General features: G+C 34.3%; 1 protein-coding gene across 14 annotated transcripts in view; it reads right to left on the bottom strand.

Moving 5' to 3' along the window:
- Positions 1-21110, bottom strand: part of NBEA (neurobeachin) — a 455021-nt gene that overhangs the window by 240194 nt on the left and 193717 nt on the right. For all 14 annotated transcript variants that reach the window (XM_038127945.1, XM_038127964.1, XM_038127973.1 and 11 more), the window contains one exon: positions 6151-6212. In XM_038127945.1, the coding sequence (XP_037983873.1) occupies positions 6151-6212 (62 nt within the window). The remainder of the gene's footprint in view (positions 1-6150; positions 6213-21110) is intronic.

Below are 21110 nucleotides of genomic sequence, written 5' to 3'. Positions count from 1 at the left end.
TAAAAACTAACCACAAAAAACCATCCCCCCAAAAAAACACCTAATTTTGGAGAAAAAAACCCAAGAAACTTATAAAGGGAAAATATTTTGCCTTCTCCTGTAGCTTGTACTGGAGTTCATTTAGGAAATTACACTAAGTGTGTATAACGACCTATTTGTGTATAGGCCATGTGGTGGATTATGAAGAGCCCAAAATCAACATTATAACCTAAGTATGTGTTTAAGCTGCACCATATTTGATACTGTATAAGGACACAGAAGAAACATCCCCTCCCTCTTCATAGACCTCTATGTAGTCCAAATAGGATGAGCATATTATAGAAAGTACTCGCTTCACCTACAAAGATCTTGGTTATTGAAGTTAAATTTGAGCCCGTGGTAAAATGTGATGATACAAAGCCTCATTTTGGAGCAACGTTGCTGAAAATTTCATACACATTTCTAGTGCCTTGCCCAGCATATGGAAATCTGTGTGGTTTTTTCATTTATTTTAACTTCTTGCTCTTGCTCTAACTTCTCCCATCAATTGCCAAAATTCCTTTCTTGTATCTTGACTCTTACAGAGGCAGCCTGTCTTTCCTATAGCCCCAGCCATCGATCTGCCACCTATCAGCTATTCAGCTATTGGCTTCGTGGCTACCTTAGAAGCATAATCAGTTAAAAATAACTTTTTTTACTCAGAGTTAATTTTTGATTTGATGTGGCTGTTTTCACCATTACATATCCTGATGAAAGGGATCAGCAGCAATATGGAGCTAGGCATGGAGAAGATACAATACATCTGCAAGTGTGACCTTGGGCAGAGAGAAGCCTAAACTGACCACTAAAAGTGTAGCCTAAGAGTGTGATGCCATTAGATGCAGAGATCTGAATTTACAGCTTGCTGCCATGAAAACACAAGTTGTGTTTTCTCTTTTCTCCCAAAGTTTTCAATCCTGAACCCTTTTCTTTAAGTAGCTCTAGTGGCTTTTGAACAAGGCTCTTAGCTAAAGACCCACTAAACCAGGGAACAAATGTCTGAGCAGTTTTCACATGTGTTTGTGTGTTAGTCTTGTAAATATCAGTACTGGTACGAAAGTGGGGTTAGCAGAGAAGAAGCTGCAGGATGGAAGTGGTGTAGCAGATAGAGAACTTTGTTAGGATAAATGTTTTAAAGATATGCTGAAAAAAAAGGATTATTGAAACAGTAAGTTTCTGTACGCTTGCACATGTGTTTCTATGCATCATTGTCCTCTATAAAATCATATTTTAATTCAGACTTTTTCAGTGATATTATATGCAGAGTTGTCTCCTATTTTCACTAGTATGAAAACAGAGACAGTGGATAATGCAACAGAAGAAATGCGAAAACACAAGCAAGGGTAAAACACTCAACTTGTTTTGAGATAAAGAAAAGAGAGATTAAAAAATTATATCCTCATAGGAATTTGCATAACCAACCCTAATTTCATCATTGAAGTTGTATCAAACTTAATTTCCTAAGTGGATTAAGTTGCAGGGGTTTTTTTTCCCTTAGATTTAAGGGAAGCAGTTATTATTTAACTTATCTTCAGCCTTTCCTATTGCAGTTGGTGTCAAAAAGACAAATAGCAAACACTTCTGTAATTGTTCTGCTATCACAGTTATTCTAAAAGGACAATCACTTATTTAACAAAAATTATAGACTATGACAACTCGAGGAATACCTCTGGAGGGAGATCAAGAAGTATAATTAAAGTTGAATCTAATATTGGCAACAAGAGCAAACAGACAAGAAATATTACAAAAAAGGAAAATCTATAATGAAAAGTAAAAGGTTTCTGCACAGCAGAGTAGGACAATTCCTCCTTAAACTCTTATAGAAAGCCTTGAATACAGTATGTTTAGTACCAAGAATTGTGCACTGTGCTTCTACTATATGAATTGCACATTTCAAGGCCTCTTCTGGTCAGTGGGACCAGAAAAAGATTTTTTTTCCTTTTTTTTTCCTTCTTTGATTTCTGTGTTGAGCAATTGCCAGTTTCTGAAGAGCTATCCCATACTTTGAGGCAGAATGTACATCTAGATGTGCTGGTGTCTACTGAAATCCCTGCAGTGCCTGGTTGATGGGGCTTTATTCTCAGAGATAAAACAACCATCAAATTTCCTCTCTGAGGATTCCCTTTGAATTTACACCAGCCAGGCACATCTTTGGGGTATTTTTTTATTTCTTTATTTGCTTTTACACCTCTCCTTGGAGTGTGACTAATTTCTTGATATTGTTCCAAATTTTTTCTTCCACTTAGGACAATAAGGCATTTATCCTCATAATAATTATATTTTCAAACACATTTAGTAACAAGATGTCTAAAATAATAAAGCAGTATTTTCTTTTTAAGAAAATTAATTTCCCTTGTACATAGATAAGATACAGAAAAACAAAAGTGGCATGAGATAAAACTCCTCTGGGACACAACTACTCAATTTTTTCAGAAGCTGTCTCCCCAAAGAGAAGAATCTGCAAAGGATCTGGAAGTAATTAGAAACTATTGTAGTGTTTTAGTTAGGGAAAAAAAAAAAAAGAAAAAAAGACTACGAAAAAAAGTAATTGAAATCTAAATCTGATGCAAGAAGGAACTACACTGCAAAAATTGATGCGTTTTTGTAATACTGCATGGCTTATTGAAGAAATCTGCCACTCCAACAGCAACACAGCTGTGACATGCTCAACTAGGCTGAGGGAACAAAGACCCGCTAATCAAGCACAGATATTGTCAAACATAACACATCTTCATCCATTTATGTTAAAATAGACTAAATCCAAACAAAAAGGCTTATCTTAGGAAAAGTGAAGATCACTATATGTTTATTATCAATTATTTATAAAATTTTATTCAAGTGCTTGGATGTGTGATTATGGTTTATATAAGAAATACAGAGAATAAAGCCTTCAAATTAACCTAAATTTTAATCCAGTACAGTAGGTGTTACTAGGAAAAAGATATAATACAAGTTACAGTACATGAAGGATTCTGAAAACACATACTGCAGCTTTTTTATTCTTCACCAAACCTACAAATGATGTACCATCCATACAGGAGTTCCTTTAAAACTTTAAAAGTATTTTTCACAGAAACTCCAAATTCCTTTGGGGAAAAGCTTGATTGCATACTCCTCAGAGCCTAAAAGGCTGCCCATATGAACTGAATTATCCATGACATGTACCTTCAGACATTTGTAATGTGATATTTCATGTAAATTTAGACCATACCTTGGATGTGAGCCGCTGGCAATGTTGATTTTATTCAGGAGCTCAGATAAGAAAAAAAATTCTGACATCCTTGCTAATCTGTAGTCGTTAACATGGAATTTCCAACATAAAAAGCATAAAAGCATCTAATTTGCTGTAGCAAATGAAAGGAAAACAAACTTTGCATTTCCCTTTCCTTTTCAATGTCTAAAGTTACTCTGTTCTGTGCAAACAAAATTGTACTTTTCAAAGGTTTTTATTATCGCCATCTATCTTTTGAGGGACGCTTTTCAAACTTCCCCACACAATCGGTAAAATGTCATTTAATTTGAATATGAAGGATTTACCCATGTTAGGAAGAAAGGCCCTATTTACACTGGGATTATTAAAAACTTACAAACTATATACTTTACACAGTCTTTCCAATTCACATTGCTTAATTTGTCCTAAGGAAAAACTCAGCACTATTTCTTCCTTATATAGAGATGAGTTATCCTCATTAGCTGTGACAGCATCTCCTGTGATCCTAATACCAAGTTCTACCAACATTAGGCTGGATTATGATATTTGGCTGTCATTTTCTTCTAGCCATTTTATGTATTAGTATTTTCAGAGGATTTATCTCATGCTTTCTTTTGACAGATAGTTTTAAAATGTAAATAACAACAACAACGAAAAAATCTTCCCTGTAGATGAATAGAAGTACAGAATGGCTTGTTTACGCCTATAGGATAAACCACTATATTCTGTGGAAATGCTGCTGTTCAGAAGAATATTCCAGAGGTCAGGAAGGTGAGGGGAGGAGACTGCAATTTGCACCACTACGGCCCCCTGTTGACAGTTCCTGTAGAAACAATTACCATGACTCCCCCAACAAACACTACAGCATTAACTCCTGAAGTACTTCCTAATAAATGGACATCTGGAGACAAAATCCTCGTTATTTAGAAGACAAGGAAACAATCTTGAAGTATCAGTATAAAAACTAAAAGCTTGCAATTTCCCCATGTAATTAGGTAGATGGGAAATACTGAAGAAAACAAATAAATGTTTGAAGCTTCAAAATGATTAGGCTCTTCCCATTAGTCCAGGTAAAAAGTGAACCTTATTTTTAAAATACTTTGAAATCAAACCCAACATATATAGTAGTCATAAAAATAACAAATTGATTTTTGCTGCATTTGTTATGTAGCTTTACTGAGATGTCTAAAGAAAGAGCATTGCAGAAAGGGCTTAAATTTCTCTCTCTTCCTTTCAATCAATATTTGAGGCAAAGTTTCATCTCTAGGGCCCTTAATGGCAGGAATTCCTGGAGCCAGCAAATGAGTAATGTTAAACCTATGATTAGATGATGAGGCCATCAAAGACACTAGACCCTAATGCTACATTCCACTTTATTCCTGAGAACTGCAGTAAAACCAAAGGCTAGGGAAGAAAAGACTGTAAGTTATTCCCTCCCTTAAAAAAATGTTTCAAGAGCTGCTAAAAATAAAAGAAAAAAGTTGTATGACATGAACATTGAGCTCAAAAGCCTTAATGGAGCTTTTGGAATTTTCTTGGAACCCAAGACTTCACCATTAGGTAACAAATTTTTCAAGTGCCCTGCTAGAGAAGGTTTGAAGTCGAAATCCCACTGAGGATTCCTGCCAGGGATGTATTTTTCTTTTACTTTTCCCTAACTGATATCCCTCTAAAAGAGGAAGAAAAGAAAGGAAGAAGAAAAAAAAATACAAAGGAAAACAAGATTTAATGATTTCCTTATGACACAAGCTTGAAGAAATGCAACCTACAGACACGCAAGGTAAGTTGGAACACTCGCCCCCAAATCTGCTTGTAAATGTTTATTATTTTCAGAGAGATTTCTCGAAAGTAGATTTTCATTTCAATTGTCCTTAGAAATGCCTTTGTTTACAGTTTCTTTTTGGTGTATGCTGTCAATGCACAGTAGTGAATGCTTAAGAAAAGCTACAAAGAAGTAATTTTCTTTGATAATTGCATAATAAGTTAACTTGGGCATTTTATACACAAACTTGTTTTGAGTTGAACTGGTATTATAGTTCTGTGAGGAATGTGGTTAATGAAATGTTGTTATAAGTTTTTAGAGAAGTATAAAAATTTGCAAAGTTATTTGGATCTGCTGGGAAATCCTGATTTTTTTACATTCTACAAAGTGAGCCAAGTTCTAAAATGTTTGCTGATAACTTCCTATTGGCAGTTTAAAGTAAAAGGGTATATACACAATATTAGCCAATCACACTTCTGGCAAAACAAATAATATGAAAATTGAGATATAAATAATCCAAACAGTATGAGAAAATAGTTTAGCTTTCAATATTTTATTTTTGAAAGCATTTTAAAACATTAATCAATTTGGATTTCTAAGAAAGCCATTACTGTTGTGTTAAAACCCCAACAATTAACCACAGAATTTTTATATAGAAATGTTCTGCTTCTGCCAGTTCTTGGGGACTACTTAATCCATGTTCCTCTGCTTTTTTATATACTGACAGCTATTTAAAATATTCAATGTTATGTCATGTGTATCAAAAGTAATAAAGTCAGCACAAAGTAATGTTTTTAAAAAGTCACTAATTCAAAGATAAATTTCAACATAAAAGTATGACCACAGTATCCTACTTACATATTCTAAATAAGAACAGGCTCGCAGGAGAGCTCATACACAGAGAAAATGCATAATGTACATCCATACACTTCTAGAACATAAATGCAAATATACCTTGTATACCCTGTGAATATAGGAAAACTATAGAATGAATATCTAAAATAGACAATCTACAATTTATGTATTAACAGAAGAAACTAATTTGGGGTTTTTTTTTGGTAATGAAATGGAAGAATGAAACAAACTGCCAGATACAATTCCTTGGCTGACAGTGATTACACAAGGAAATTAATACAATCAAAACCAGAGAATGTCTTACCTGTGAACAAAGCAGCATGACCAGTTCAACCACAGAAGTGCTTGACTTCATACAAACAAGACCTGCAATAAACAGTCAAAAATTAGTGTAAAAGATGGTGGTATTTTGATATTATAGCTCCATTGTTCCAGAAATCCAAAAAATATATAAATGTATCTTTTTTATAACTAAGAATAAAAGAAGTTTCAAGCATAATTAACTGAGAATTTCAATTTCTAGAATATTTATATGTTCACAAAAATCACCTGGAATAATCTAGACCAATTCAGGACAGAATGTCTTCTAATTTTTTTGGCATTTAGCATAGTTATTTAAATAAATAAATAAATATTGGTATAATCTGAAGCAATTTAATGTATGATAAACATAAGTTAACAGCTTTTGAATAATAAATAATGTAAAGCCATAAGAATAAAGTGATCAGTTAATAACAGGTAAAGAACAAAGCCTCTGCTTAGACATTATTTTAATTTTCATCTGATAATTGATTGTCCTGCAATTGAAAGCTCGAGTATTAATGAAAGAGGCATTCATGAGAAATCATATTTTTATTAAAATCAAACCCCATAATTTTTAAGGCATGTTTCTTAGAACAAACCTTGGATTATGTAGTCTAGCTGTTACTCATAGTTTTGTACTTCATGTAAATAATAAATATCTAGTAACATTGTCACTATTGCAAGTACTCGTTTGCAACTTTGGAAATGTAAATTTACTCTTTGAGAGAAGGATGCCATATCTAAGTGTTTTAAAGATGAATTGTAAGAACACGTGCAGGAAATTTCATTTCTACTGTTAAATTTACATGCACTAGCTTCTGTTATCTACAACCATATAGACATTGATATGATGCTTTAGGGCATGGAAACACATTGGCTATGTTATAAAAATGATAAATTTACAAATAAGCTTACAAGTAAGGGCTAAATAGGTGTCTGGAAAGCAAGCTGATGTGCTTTAAGAAGGTTTCTACAAACAGTGATTAGAGACAAAAGCACTCCTACACGATAGCACGTATATTTGTTTCGGGTAGTGGATAAATACCCTTTTGTGCCCATTTTGCTAACAACCCCATCCTTATTGTACAGTAACACAGAACAAGCTGTAAGAAGCCAGTAGGCTTTCATTCTATCAGATATAGGGGCAGTTAATGAAATAAGAGGCAGATGTGCAAAGCTCATTTAGGGAGACAATTGCTGTAATTGATCAGCTATTCTCATGCTCAAGTGCTAGAGGATCAGAAAGATTAATGAGATACTTATCACCTGCAGGCTACCTCCACTGTTTGGAAGCTGACAAAGAAAATCCAAACAGAGGACTGAATTCTACAGTTAAGCCAATGCAGGTAGGACAGACACATCAAATATTTAATCATAGAATGCTGTCTGGTTTATTATGAATTCACCTCTTATTCTGTAAAATTAAAAAAACCAACAAAGCAAAATAAAACCCCTTTCTGTCACACACTCGTCATCCTTCAAAATCAGACCTCAGGTGTACTAAAACATGACTAAGGCAAAATAAAGCTCTTGGAAACCTATCCCCATGCTCCAATCTTCTAAATTAGCACATGTTCTTCTGATTTTACATCAAAAGAATAAATGTAACCAGAATAAGCACCATACACTGTTCTGAAAAAGAAATCAGCTAAGTTACATAAAAGCGATTATGCATCAGCAGTAATATATTTGTATCTTTACCAGATTTTCAGAAAGAAAACCTGACGTAAAATATATACTTTGAAGAGACATACATAATGAATATTTTCTGGCTTAATTAATTAAATTAGAAGCTCTTAACTTTCAAATGCAGTTGGGCATTCTTACGCTACCTGTGCAGCTTCAAACAATAAAAAAAGATTTTGGAGTGTGCCTAAAATGGCACAAAGCTAGAATAAATACTAATGATTATCATCCAGATAACAATGATGATGTAGTCCTAATAACACAAAGCTGCAGACATGAAAAAACATGACTCTGTTTGAAAGAGTCATAATTGCTTAGATCAAGATTATCTATTTACAATAAGAATATTTATATACTCTAACTTTTTAATAACATGATAATGATATAGGTCTAAGTGGTTATCTGACCTCAAACTGATGTCCTTTTACTATTCCTCTGGACATTACTTGATAATTTTATATATCACATCTAATCAACTGCAAGCTTGGATGTAGCATTCCAGTAGTGGAAAAGAGATTCAAACTGATTTTGTGAAATTCAGAAAAAGAAAAGGATACAGAATTGACATCTGGTTAGCACATCAGCAGGCCCCTTAGTTATAACCAGCTCTTTAATTGCCTGCTGATGAAACAACCCATTGGTAACAGCCATTAACACCTCTCAAAACCACTAGTATTAAAAGAGACTGGTTTCCAGGTCCAAAAGAAACAAATAATTATCTTAGCGATTGTAGCACTTTTTTTCATATGAAAATACAGAGAGAGATAGGAAAGCGTCATTAAAGAAGGTCACGGTGTCAACGATGTTCATCTCAATCTACTGCAGAAATTAAGTGTGCAGCTCTCTACTTATGAATAAGCAGAACTTGGAGTGGCCCAGCCAGAAAATGGGGCATCCTGTGCACCTTGATGGTCAGTAAGAAGGAAATAGAAACAGAAATACTTTCTGTTCACCTTTAAGTACTCATTTCATACATTCCTTGAAGTAAAACAGAATACAGAAATGTGAAACATTCAGAGCAGGGCCACCATTTTGTTTCATAAATTTCTTACATATCAGCCCCCTGATCCTACTTCAGGGACTCCTTTCACTCAAACCACGAGGGAAAGTGTGTGCCCTCCATTATATGCTCCATTTCCTCCATCCTAGCTGCCAAGGGCTGTATTGTGCTTCTTCCCATTTTTGCTTCTTCCTGACTGAGCAGTCAAGATTTAAAATAAATAACGGGTTTTTTTTCCTGTTACACAAAACACAATTAATCTTCAAAATCTACCGTCAGAGTTGTCGTGCAGTCAACAGTAGAGAATGATAAAAACAGATCAGTCCTAACGGAGGACAGATCTATTTCTGCCTATTAGGAAAAACTGTCAGAATGCAATCTCTGGTTGCGTTATGAAGATCCCACATCATCAAAGGCTGCAAGAGCAAGTTTAGGAAGAACCCCAATCCCGGTCCTATTTAACTTGTCCTTCAGAGACCAGAAAAATCTTATTAATTTTTAGTTTCTAGATTTGCACCCTCCTCTCTTCTAGGAGTCCAAATTGTGTGAATTGACTCATTTCTTTTGGCATAGCACTGGAACAAAAAAAAATTCCCTCACTGCAGTCTATATCCTGACATACAAAAATTAAGAGAGGTAGAAAAGTTCTCCTCCCATTTTTCAGACAGTACAGAAGACACAAACTGCTTGAGGTCTCTTCATAAAACTAAAAATAGACTTTGTCATATGAATCAGAATAAATATCAATTTTCCAATTGATTTTCTAAGCTCCAAAAGTGCTAACAACTGCATTTTTTCTTCCTCTTTACCATTTTGCAGGGTTTGACAGAGTGTGTGCAAAATTTTATTAGTTTTAACATAATGACAAAAAAAAGATAACAAGCTTGGAAAAATAATGGCTTCTCTGATTGAAGAGAGCACATGAATCTATTTTCAGTTCTCTTCCCCCTCTTTAACTCTGATGAGAAAAAGTACTTGCCACTCACACTAAAACTGTTGCCTGCATTCTTCAGCAGCAGATAAGTTCTTCCTATACCATCTGTATCAAATGCCATTAAGGAAGCTAATGTAATTACTAAAATACAAGTGGATATTTCCTGCATACAGCAAGGTTAAAAAGGTCACTGTTGAACTGAATGGAGTGCCCGCTTTTTACATTTGCTGTTCTTTAGTAGTTTTCTTCATGGTCTATTCTCAGTCCATTAAATATAGCCATCAAAATTCAGCAATTTGATGGCAACAATGACCACATATATGGATGCAAAAACTGGGAGCATCAAGTGCATGACCTTGGCTAATCTGGAATAAATGATGTATGCCTGGCAATTATCTTGAAATGCTCTGGTTTACTTGACTTCTTTTTCAGTGTTCTTCTGTTGGCCTAAAGATATGCTAATTATTCCTTTTCACTATGACTTAATAATGTCTAAAAAAAGATTAATTTCAACTATACTGTTTTAGTCATGCCTGTGGCATTAATGAAGTCATGGGTTCAAAACTTCCAAGTCACCATGCTGAACTAGTCAGTGTGAATTTACATTTTGAAGAAATATAATGTAGGCTGATAAAATCAATTTTTAAAAAAAAATCCTCATGAAATAAGATCATGGTTTTGAACTTCTTTTTATTATTATTAATACAATGTGTGTATAAGTCTAACTGAATACCAGCGCAATTTCATCTGGTATTTATCAAGGTTTGCCTGCATTTTCTTTCAAGGATTTTACTTTGTGTCAACTTAAACCCTTATTGGAACTGGAATCAATTGAAATACTAGCAAAAACAAAACCTAAATGTTTTTATAGCTCATGTTCAACTTAGAAAAAAAGATGCAATTAACAAAACTTTAGAGCCTTTAGAAAACTTTCACTCAATTATAGCTTCTGCTTATCAGAAAAATCTCAGGTAAGGCTAGGTAAAATGTTTGAGGAACTTGAATCCATTTAACTCAGTTCAGAGAGAAAAACTGGTCTTTTTTATTCCGCTACAGCACGTCATCAAAACTATAAGAACTTCATATAGTACAAGACATTTATGAAAAAATACACACATGCTATTAAATCCATTATTCTAGTAACATGTGAAAAGTGTGTAAATTGTACTTACAAATGAGCAAGAAGACCTAAAACTAGACAAAAAAGAAAATCAGAAAACACTGTAATTCTTCTTTGTAACTTTTTTTTTTTTTGGTAAGGTAAGCTTTTTCTATTTCCTAGTGATATAGTCTTCCACGTACCTTAAACAAAACTGTATTGTTTCAAATTATTTCAAATTGTTCATAATAATTATGGGTAATTCATACTGTGATATGTCTTCCCATAATCCTCGGTGATTTCTGTGCCATGAGACAGAGTAGGAATTTTCTACCGGTAATTAACACTCACAAATTGGGTTTTCATTTTTGATAGACTATGGCCTTATACTTTGTTCAGCATTTGTTAGAAATGGCACAACAAAATTTCAAGGACATTTCTCCTGGGCACAGAAACTAAAGCATGTTTTGCCTGTGAAACTACTAGGACAAAAGTTATGGTGATGTTTTGGTTGGAAATGTGAGTTTTCCTTAAAATTTATTTGCTATTTTCTAACCCTCTTAATTCTGCCAGCAAATTCTGGCACATGATTGCTTGAAATATATTTCTAAATCCAATTTATGATCAAAGAAATAACCTTAGGATTCCTTTCTTGACCAATAAAGTTATTTGGATAATTTAAATCTACATCATTCCCTCTCTTCCATAGCCATCAGAGAAAATTAGATTCAAATTAATGTTTTTCATGAATCATCAAGTTGCTGGGGAGTTCCCTAAAGATTTGAAAGGAGAGAGTATGAAGAGAAAATAGAAGATTGGTGAAAAATTTGAAAGTAAATGCTAAGTATGCAGAATTTCAACTGAAACAACAGATGTTCTTATTCAAAACCAAGCAATTATTGGGGGGGAAGATGGCAGGGGGAATATATGTATTAAACAGAATGCAAAGTTTTGCAAGATTACACTCAAAATTGGTTTTAGAACCATACATATGTCACATATTTTGTAGGCATTTAAATTACACTAATGGTCCTTAGGAAGAGCAAAGGCTGGGAAATATTCAGGATTTACAGAAAGCCTGCAGATGGAAATCACAGCCATGTTGCAAAATAATTATAACTTTGCTTTTACTAGATGAAGGAAAACACTATTCCAAAGAACATAACTCACAAAAATAACAAAGTCAGGGTTATAGATTTAACAATCCCTTCAGCAGCCTTGACTGACATTACCACCAACTCTAGGGACGATGAAGGATGGCTGCATTAGTACTCCAGACCATTCTTTGTATGGGCAAATCTCCTTTACAGAACAGAAGAGTGATACAGAAAAATACAGTGAATGTGAATTTGACTCCATGTTTTTTAGTTGATCAAAACAGTTACAATTCTTAAAGGATTTTTTTGTTATGGTGAAAAACACTGCACATTACAAGCAACAGTCATTTATCTGGTACTGGAAATCTAGGAAAGGTATCACCCAGGTTATCAAATGGAATACCTTTAAAATGTTATGATAAATCTTTAGGATGGACATCTTAGGAGAAACACCTCAAATAAACAGTGATGGGTCAACAAAATCCCCCAGACTTTAATCTGTCCAAACCCAACTCAAATGGATCAGCCCTTTCAGTCAGATTTGTAAAACAAAACAGACCTTAATATTAGGACAATATTTAAAAGATTCATTTAAAAGAATGGTATGTAATAGTTTCTTGAATAACTTTATTAAAGTGAGAAAACCTAAACTTCTTCACCACTGCAGTTACTAAAAAGGAATCTAAATATGGACTGGAAAACATCCAGATGGAATCACAGAATGGCAAAAACCCTTCAGAGTGTACCCACAGAGAGGGGATTTATTACAACACATAGATAATATAGTTTTTAAAATTACAGACTTTTGTCCAGTAATCCCATGAGCTACAATGATATTGACAAAACTGATGCTAGTGCCACACTAATCTGAAGAGTCCAGCCTTATGGTAACCTGTGGATTTTTGGACAATTTTCCTTTAGTGTAATGGGATGCACAAATTCTCATTCATCAAATGAAAAGGAGACCACTTAATCTATAAAATAAAATCGACTGCCATTGTTCAGTTTAATATACTGCAGAAGATTTTCCAAACTGATTCAGTTTTTCATTTAATGCCTGTGGTAATTTTTTATTTGTCCACTGCTCCATTGGGATTTACTTAATATATGCATTAGTGTACTACTGTCATTCTTTTAAATAATATTTCTTCAGACAGAACTCTTTCCAGATATCTTCCAAATCTTTTCAAATATTGTGGGATAGTGAAATAATTTGGTTATCCAGCTTCTATAACACAACAGATCTAAAATTTACATCAGCCTATCATGTATCAATTGAGAAATTGTTCTAATCAGCATTAATAACAAAAAAGACAAAAATATTATTTTAATATAAAAGAATTCAACACAAATATTAATTATAAGAAAACAATTCCCTATTAAGTAAAGCAGATTTTTTTTAATGGTATGACGCATATTTACTTGAATTTATTTGTAAATTTAATGTTTTTCCTCCTCTTCTAGACTACAGGCAAAAACACCCAAGTCAATGATCACACTGCACTGCAGTTGATCAAACTAAAGAATCTCCAATCTTGAAAAGGTCTGTAAAGTGAAATTATTGCTTTTCTGTCAAAATGTACTTCATTTTCAGGTAGACTTGAGTAAGCTATAAACATTTTTTTTCAGCAGAAGCCTGGGAAACACCTACAATTACATGTTCTAGAAAATCCCAAACTCTTATTTTTCTAGAAAGAATCTCAATGAAAAGCATTCCAGATTTTTCCTCCAAAACCAAACAGTAGATTGTGAGAATTCAAATATTATCTCAAAAGTCTTCTTCCCTCTTTATACTAAGATATTATTCAAATAAGTGGCTTAGACTTGTCAATAAATTTCTACCTCAGCTGCTGCCAGGGACACTTTATTTCAATGGAAGAAGTAAAAAAAAAAATTAATTGATATAGAAATTTTTTAATTAATTTAAAATGTGACAGTTTAAAATATTTTTGAAGTTTTGTCATGTGGTATTTTCCTGTTAATCCTTTCCTGGAAAGGTTGCCAATTTTGTGATCAAATCTGTAGAAAAATTACTAAATGAAAATAAGTGATACCAAAGAAGTTGCCACATACTTAGTACATGGAAAAAAGAGATCATCTTATTAAAATGAAGAAATATCTACCTCTCCTTTCTCTTTTTTTCTCAGTCTTTCACCTCCTCTGAAATCTGAGCTAGAAGAAATATATTTTGCACGTATTGCCTCAGTAGTAAATTATTTTCAGAGAACTATACAAGCAGAAATAGACATTAATTTCAGTCACTAACATAAGTAAATGTTTATACTTTATACCTTTACTACAACAATGGTGCTTTCTGCTCATCTCAAGAACCTTTTCCAAGTCTTTCTAAGGCTGTCAAAAGGGACATCCTGGAAAACATACATCATATGTACGAGCTCATATAACAACCTCTTGAATATCAGGATTTCCCTGAAAAGGCATTAGTCAATGCTGTATTTTCCTTAGGTATGAAGTTTTATTTTTACTCCTGAAGTTTGTCAACTTTTTCTTAGCTTCAGTCTATAACTTATTCCTATTTGATGCCCTGTTTTATGAGATTATTCCTTTTTGTTTCTCTCCTCTTACAGTAAACATAGGAATTACTTTTTGCTTTCTTCTTTCTATTAGTTTCTTCTAGCTCCTTGTTCCATTCTTTCCTATTATTAGGGGGACACGACAGAACTGAAATGTGTGCCTGGTGAATGACAAAAAAGGATGGTGAGAAAAGGTAAAGCTGCTCAGCAATAAAACCACTTACTCCTACTGATCCTCCTTACTTCTTATATTTCTTCTCTTTAGCAACATTGGGGCCACGCTGAGTGAACCAGCACAGTTACAAATAGGGAGTATAAGAAAACCTCAGAGCTCATGCAGTTTCCTAAATTTCTAAGGCCAAGATGACCTTTATTTTAAGTAGATGTGATCTCCTGAATAGCAAAACCAATTTTTGTATAAATATAAATGGTTCCTGAGAATTTGATAACAAGAAAAGGAAAATAAAATTCTCCAAGCTGAACTTTGCTGACCTTAGTTGGCTGCTATCAGATCTCGCTTCTGTCCTGAAGCCCTACTGACAAGAGGTAATCATTCTGAAACAATGTCTCTCAAAACACAAAAAGCCCTCCACAGTCATAGATCTCCTGAAATAACTTGTATTTCTTGTGTTTCAGTTTTCTTTATTTACTTGACAGTAACATTGTTATGGGCTCTCTCTAGACCTGCTTTGACATCACTTTGCCATCTTAATTTGACATATCACAACTGTCTCTGTTGTCTGACAAGTTCTTTCAGCATGAGGTTTTCTCATTGCAAGAAAATCTCCACAGACAAGAAGTATAAAAAGATCGAATCATAAAATTCCACACACCATCAGACAAAAAATACGATGTAAGAGAATAGATGTTTAGCAGATCTGAGGATCTTTTTTTGAAGGAGGTAAAATTTAACATAAAAAACTGCACTGAACACAGTAAAGATATAGTATCTTAGTCCTTGCAAAAATAATCCCAGGCATGTAGGGAGTCTGTTAATATCTAGGTAAATCAATCTAGAGGGTTCATTAATGTTTATACTATAATTAACTTTTTTTCTATTAAAAAGGACCTATAAACAGGTATTTTTAAAAATTTAGGTGTAGTAGTTTTTCAAGCAATTGAGTCTATAGATTTTGTGCAAGATTCTTTTTGTAAACCTTGAAGGCATGGAAACAAGTAAATCCATATCTAACAGAATGAACTGAAGAAGTGCCTTTGAATCATCAGGACCAGTAAGGAAACTTGGTAAATTTGATCACTAATTAAAATGTTTCAGCCTGGCTCATAAGAACAGGTGATAAGTAGAATGAAAGTTAAATATACGGAAAAACTGTGACCAGCCCTAAATGAGATTAATTTTGTAAAGAACCAGGTCACAGAACTCAGACTACATGGAAAAGAATTATTTTACTATGTCTCATGAGAAATACATCTTTCAGGGCAATATCTGATACAGAGATGTTATTTGCACCCTATAGATTATCAGAGTTAGGTAGTTCTCTGGAAAACACTGCCGGAGTAATAAAGTAGATTGATTCCATTTTTAAGCCTTCAGAGGACAAGGGCTGGGGCAAATACCAGCCTAACTGTTTCAAGTCCAAAATCAGGCAGAGTCCCCTGCTGAGTTCTGAATGATGAATTAAGTGGAATAAGAACCAAAGAACCTCTGCCTGTGGAGAGCTTCAGTCACAGCATGAACATCCTGTAGATACTGAATACCATTTTGGCATACCACCTCGTTTTTCTTTGGACCTGGACAGTAGAGGAGAAAATAATAAGAGGGGAAAAGGTGGCTGTTTAAAAAAAAAATAAAATTGTACAACTTAGTCCAGTGTTACCATTCAGCACTGCTGTATAGTTGATATGATGAGTCCACCTACAGGCTGTGTTACAGCAGTGCCTCCACATGTTAAGAACTTTCTCCAGAATCTTTAAAAAATTATTTCCTTTAAATAACTTTATATAGCTCTCTTGCTATTATTTTTTGGTAGTAAATTAGTAGGAAAATTCATTAGAAAAAATATTTCCCAATAAAACCGGAAATTAAAGCAAGAAGAGAGACAGAAACTGGATTACAAAAAAGATGGACTATCAAAGAGGGTAATAGAGAGATGGACATCAGGAAGGGTATTTTTCTAAAATTCTGAGGCAAAAAGACCAGTCCTTTCTAGGCCTTTTGGCTTGCAACTAAAATACAGGCTACTGGCTTGAAAAAGAAATTTATGAATAAGTGGCTAATACTGCTGAAGTAAATGGGATCCAGGGATCACAAACAATTAACTCCTTTTCTTACTCTTAAAGACTGCAATATTTTGTGCATTTTGTTATGTGGTTTAAATAAACAGTAATTGGTGCTCTTCACTTCCTAATAATAGAAGTATATATATTATAATAGCACTTTCAACAGTAATTTAGTGACTTCAAACATCTAGTGGCCTCTATATTTTCAAGGATAACTTTCAGAGCTTCTTTCCATTAAACCTGACTACTTTATATTGTTACCAGCTTTTGCTTTCCTGAAGGCATGTGTTTATTCATTTTTTACATCTGCACTCTCCTAACTAAACTTTACAATTAGTCTCACAATTTCAGTAATTTCTTTTTCTCCATTGTCAAAGCAACTGAAGAATCCCAATTTTGGTCTAATGGGAATTCTTTACATTTTGGATTGTAAAGTCCTCTTGATTATTAATCAATGTAATAATGATAATATAATCAACGACATAAAATCTGAGTGCCAACAACAATTTCTACCCTTAAGTTACACTGGGACCACACAAGTCAGAGACAGAGGAGAGGGCATGAGCAGTTAACCTCTGTTCCACAGTCTAATACATCTTAGTAAGTGTCCAACTCATTAGACAGGGATAGAGTGGCTCATATGTGTAATTAATTATTGGCAGGTTTACTTTCAAAAAGGTGCCAGATGCTATGCATTTCCTAGTTGCTATCTGGATCTCTGATCTATAATGTTTCCTGCCATGTTAAACATCTGCTCAGAACATACTTCTGCACACAGGAACTTCAGTAAATCAAGAGTTAAATCAAAATTGAATGGATGTGTATCCTCTTTCTGGTGTTTGCAATGATATCCCTTTAAAGACGTCATAAAGGAATATTATGTGAAGGAAAAATGTTCTGTAACTTGTGTTGGGGTCATTATAGCTTGAAGATTTCAATGTGGGTAAATAATAGTGACTTCTTTTGTGGCACCTGCACTTCAGCTGTCTGAATTGGCATCTGTCTTGTCACTAGTAACCTACTCTAAAAAAACTTCATAAATTGCAAAGCTTTGAACCTTGACTGTCTGGAGTAAGTGTAAATAAATAGGCAGATTTGAATACACATTCGCTCCTTCAGCATTTCTTTGTTCTTACCATACAGTCTTCTGGAAAACTGGTGTGGTTTTCTGTCTTCATGTGTGCCTGACTTATTGATGTTTTTTAGTAAAACCCATGATCACTCCCAAAGTGTGTGCAGAAACAGGAGCACACTGTGGAGCCTTTCAGTCAGATACTAGGAGCTAATCATACCAACCCCAGACAGAGAATTTATTAAAAACATTTCTGACATGCCTATAAATAGCACATCAGTTTGAAATTAATGAACTTTCTCTTTTTCCTGCTTATGAATGGATTAAAATGTGTGCAGACAGGTTTTCAATCAGCAGCAGTACTTTAAATTCTATCTATTGGAGGATTTCATGCCCTGTTTCAAAATGACCTATGGTTTTCTTCATGGTAAAAACCTAATCTTGCAAAGTGCTTGCAGAAATTCTTACAGCTAAAAAGGAAAAGACAAACTTTAACTTACTGAAGAAACGCACTATCTGTAAATCATTTTTATTCCAACCTCATTATCTAAAAAGGGGTTAATTTCAGACAGTAGTGCAATTTTTCTCTTCTTTCTGCAAGTCTTTATAGTAAAGACAAAAAGTAATCTATGAATAGGAATCCCACTACCACAAATTCAGGAAAATTGTCTCACAGCAGACTGGGTCAGGAAATTCACTGGATTTAACTGCACTGTGCTAAACATCCAGCATAACCTCTTCCTAGACACAGAAGAAGGTGCACTTAGTCACTTTGGGCACAAGGAAAGGAAGGAGTGGCATGTGGCACAGCAAAGAAGTATATTATGAACTTAGCTTTGAAAATCAAATCAGAGTTCCTGACTCAGTACGACCAAATAATGCATAAGATTCCTCATCCTTACTGAACAGAGTGATCATGTCCAGTGCGACACCTATTGCAAATGACACTGGCCTGACCCCTCCACAGAAAATTTTAACAACCACCTTGATGTCCAGCAGGGATTCCCTGATGTCTAATTAGGCTGAGTTCCTACTGCTCCCACAGTCCTGCTTTATCAATTGCTTTCCTGAGTTCCTACTGCTCCCACAGTCCTGCTTTATCAATTGTTCCTTTTGCTGCAATGCCCACAATATTGTACCAACACAGTATATTATACAGTGAATTACAAATGAATCAGCTGTGATTATTTGAGTTACTACTCAGTTTTCCATTCTTTTACTAAACAATGATGGCATACCTCAAATAATAGTGCAGAGAAAATATTGAAGGTAAGAAACACAGCCCAACCCTAGCCCCTAATATAGCTTATATTTTTTATAAACAGATGTTTATATTTGGGAATACTGTGTAAAAATAACATCTTTTAAGCAACCTCTGTTAAACTGGCTGAAACCAGCCAACACATTGAAAAGTTATCAAGAGACTAAAAGGCTGATCCTCCACACCCAGTACAATCACGTAAGTTTCATGTTCTCAAAAAAAAAATCAGATTCAAGGACATATATAGCTATGCAGTCATATAATTGCAAGACACTTCTGAAATCTGAGACCAAGCTAGAGCTGGCATGAGCTTACATGAGGCTTCCCTGAAAAGACAAATTCATTATGCAGAGAAAATGTCTCATACTAAAATGAGCCTCAAGGTAATGATAAAGAACTTATGTAAAAAATGGAAATCAATTTATATATATACACACATGATCACACATACAAAAATCAGAAGAAAGGCTTATTTCATAAAGTGACACAAGCATTGACCATCTTTGATGGGAAAATGACATATTCTTGACTGCATCTACAGTTAAGATGCAGTCAGCTGCAGAACAAGGAAAAGCCCACTGGTTTTTTACTGATTTCTGCAGATGGCTACCTGACATTGAAGTACACCTGTCTACAGCCATGTGAACAAATGCAGGCATGATGATGTTAAAGCAAATTAAGGTTAATGCTGACTATCATTCCTTCCACGATGAGGCACAGAGAAACCGGTGATTCACATGCTCAAAAGTCCCAAAGAAGTTCCAAAATTATCCAGAAAATACAGGATATTTTTCCTCTTGAGAAGTTGGATAGAAGACTATATTTAGAAAAAATTTTTGCAATAGTCATAAAGACTACGAATAACATCAATTGCAACAATTGGTGATAAATGCTATTAAAGTTTTCTAATCATATTTACCCTCCTTAGGCATTCTCTTGATGGAAACTCTAAAGCCTCCTGTAGTATTTAACTTCTTTTTATGTCCTTTTGATACATTGAACATATCAATCTCCTAACATAGTACTTCATACCTCTGCAGTGGGTGCATCATTCTTGAAGTGCTCACCATGGAACAAGATAGTGGGAGTTTAACCAAATTTATGCACAGAAATGAAATCACTCATCTGTTCTTCCAAGGCACTGGACATGGCTTTGGTGCCTCAGCAACGAGACAAGGGAGCCAAGCATCCCAATTATTTTGGCAATCTCTCCACTCTTTGCATGGCTTTGTCCCTCATCTCTTAGGATCCTTAGGATGGATCTAAGTCTGTTCTTTGCTCCTAGAAGTTGGACTCAGCATCTGGCTATGAGGAAATCTGGCTTTTTCTTGAGTTTTGGTTAGTCCAGAAAATGATTCAACATATCTCTCCAATGCAATGCCTTTGTTTCACCTGAGCACTTAGTTTCGTCAGGAACAATTCAACACTATAAAAAAGATTGTTAATAAAAAGTAGCAAAACGGGATGAAAAATTGGTTTATAGAAATTTCAGCACCATGAATAGCTTCAGGTTTTATTTACATGCTGTTAACTTGAGTTAATACAAATGTTAAAACCATAAAATTATTTATTTATTCCTTTCCCCTCTTACTTGCTAATATTAATTAATTTATTTTGTTCAAAATATTGGCCACATGCTGTCCTACAGACTGGTAGGGCAATTACCATATTTTTAGTTAGCTGGAAGAAAGCATGCCTGGACACACAAACTAAAACATTTTGGATGTGGCAGAGTGATAAAAAAATGAGAGAATAATATGTACAGGGAAAAAAAGTTCTGCAAGAAAAGAACATGCTTTTTTCTACTTTACAGCATCTGTGATCCTGAACATAGTAATACAAAAGTTCTGAAAAGTTTCTAAGAGAAACACGAGGGACATGTTAAGCTCCAAAAAAGTAAATTTTCCCCAAAAAGTATAAGGGATTTCCAGATTACCATACTATCTAAAGGAAAATGGTTGTCCTGCTTTTCCTAATACAAAAATTCAGTATTCTTCAAGAAAATCAGAAACTTATTGTGCCAGTATTGGTAGGTGC

Source organism: Motacilla alba, chromosome 1, assembly GCF_015832195.1.
Source record: "Motacilla alba alba isolate MOTALB_02 chromosome 1, Motacilla_alba_V1.0_pri, whole genome shotgun sequence".
Taxonomy (NCBI): domain Eukaryota; kingdom Metazoa; phylum Chordata; class Aves; order Passeriformes; family Motacillidae; genus Motacilla; species Motacilla alba.
Note: the sequence above shows the minus strand (reverse complement) of the source record. Positions and strands in the feature narration are given on the sequence as shown.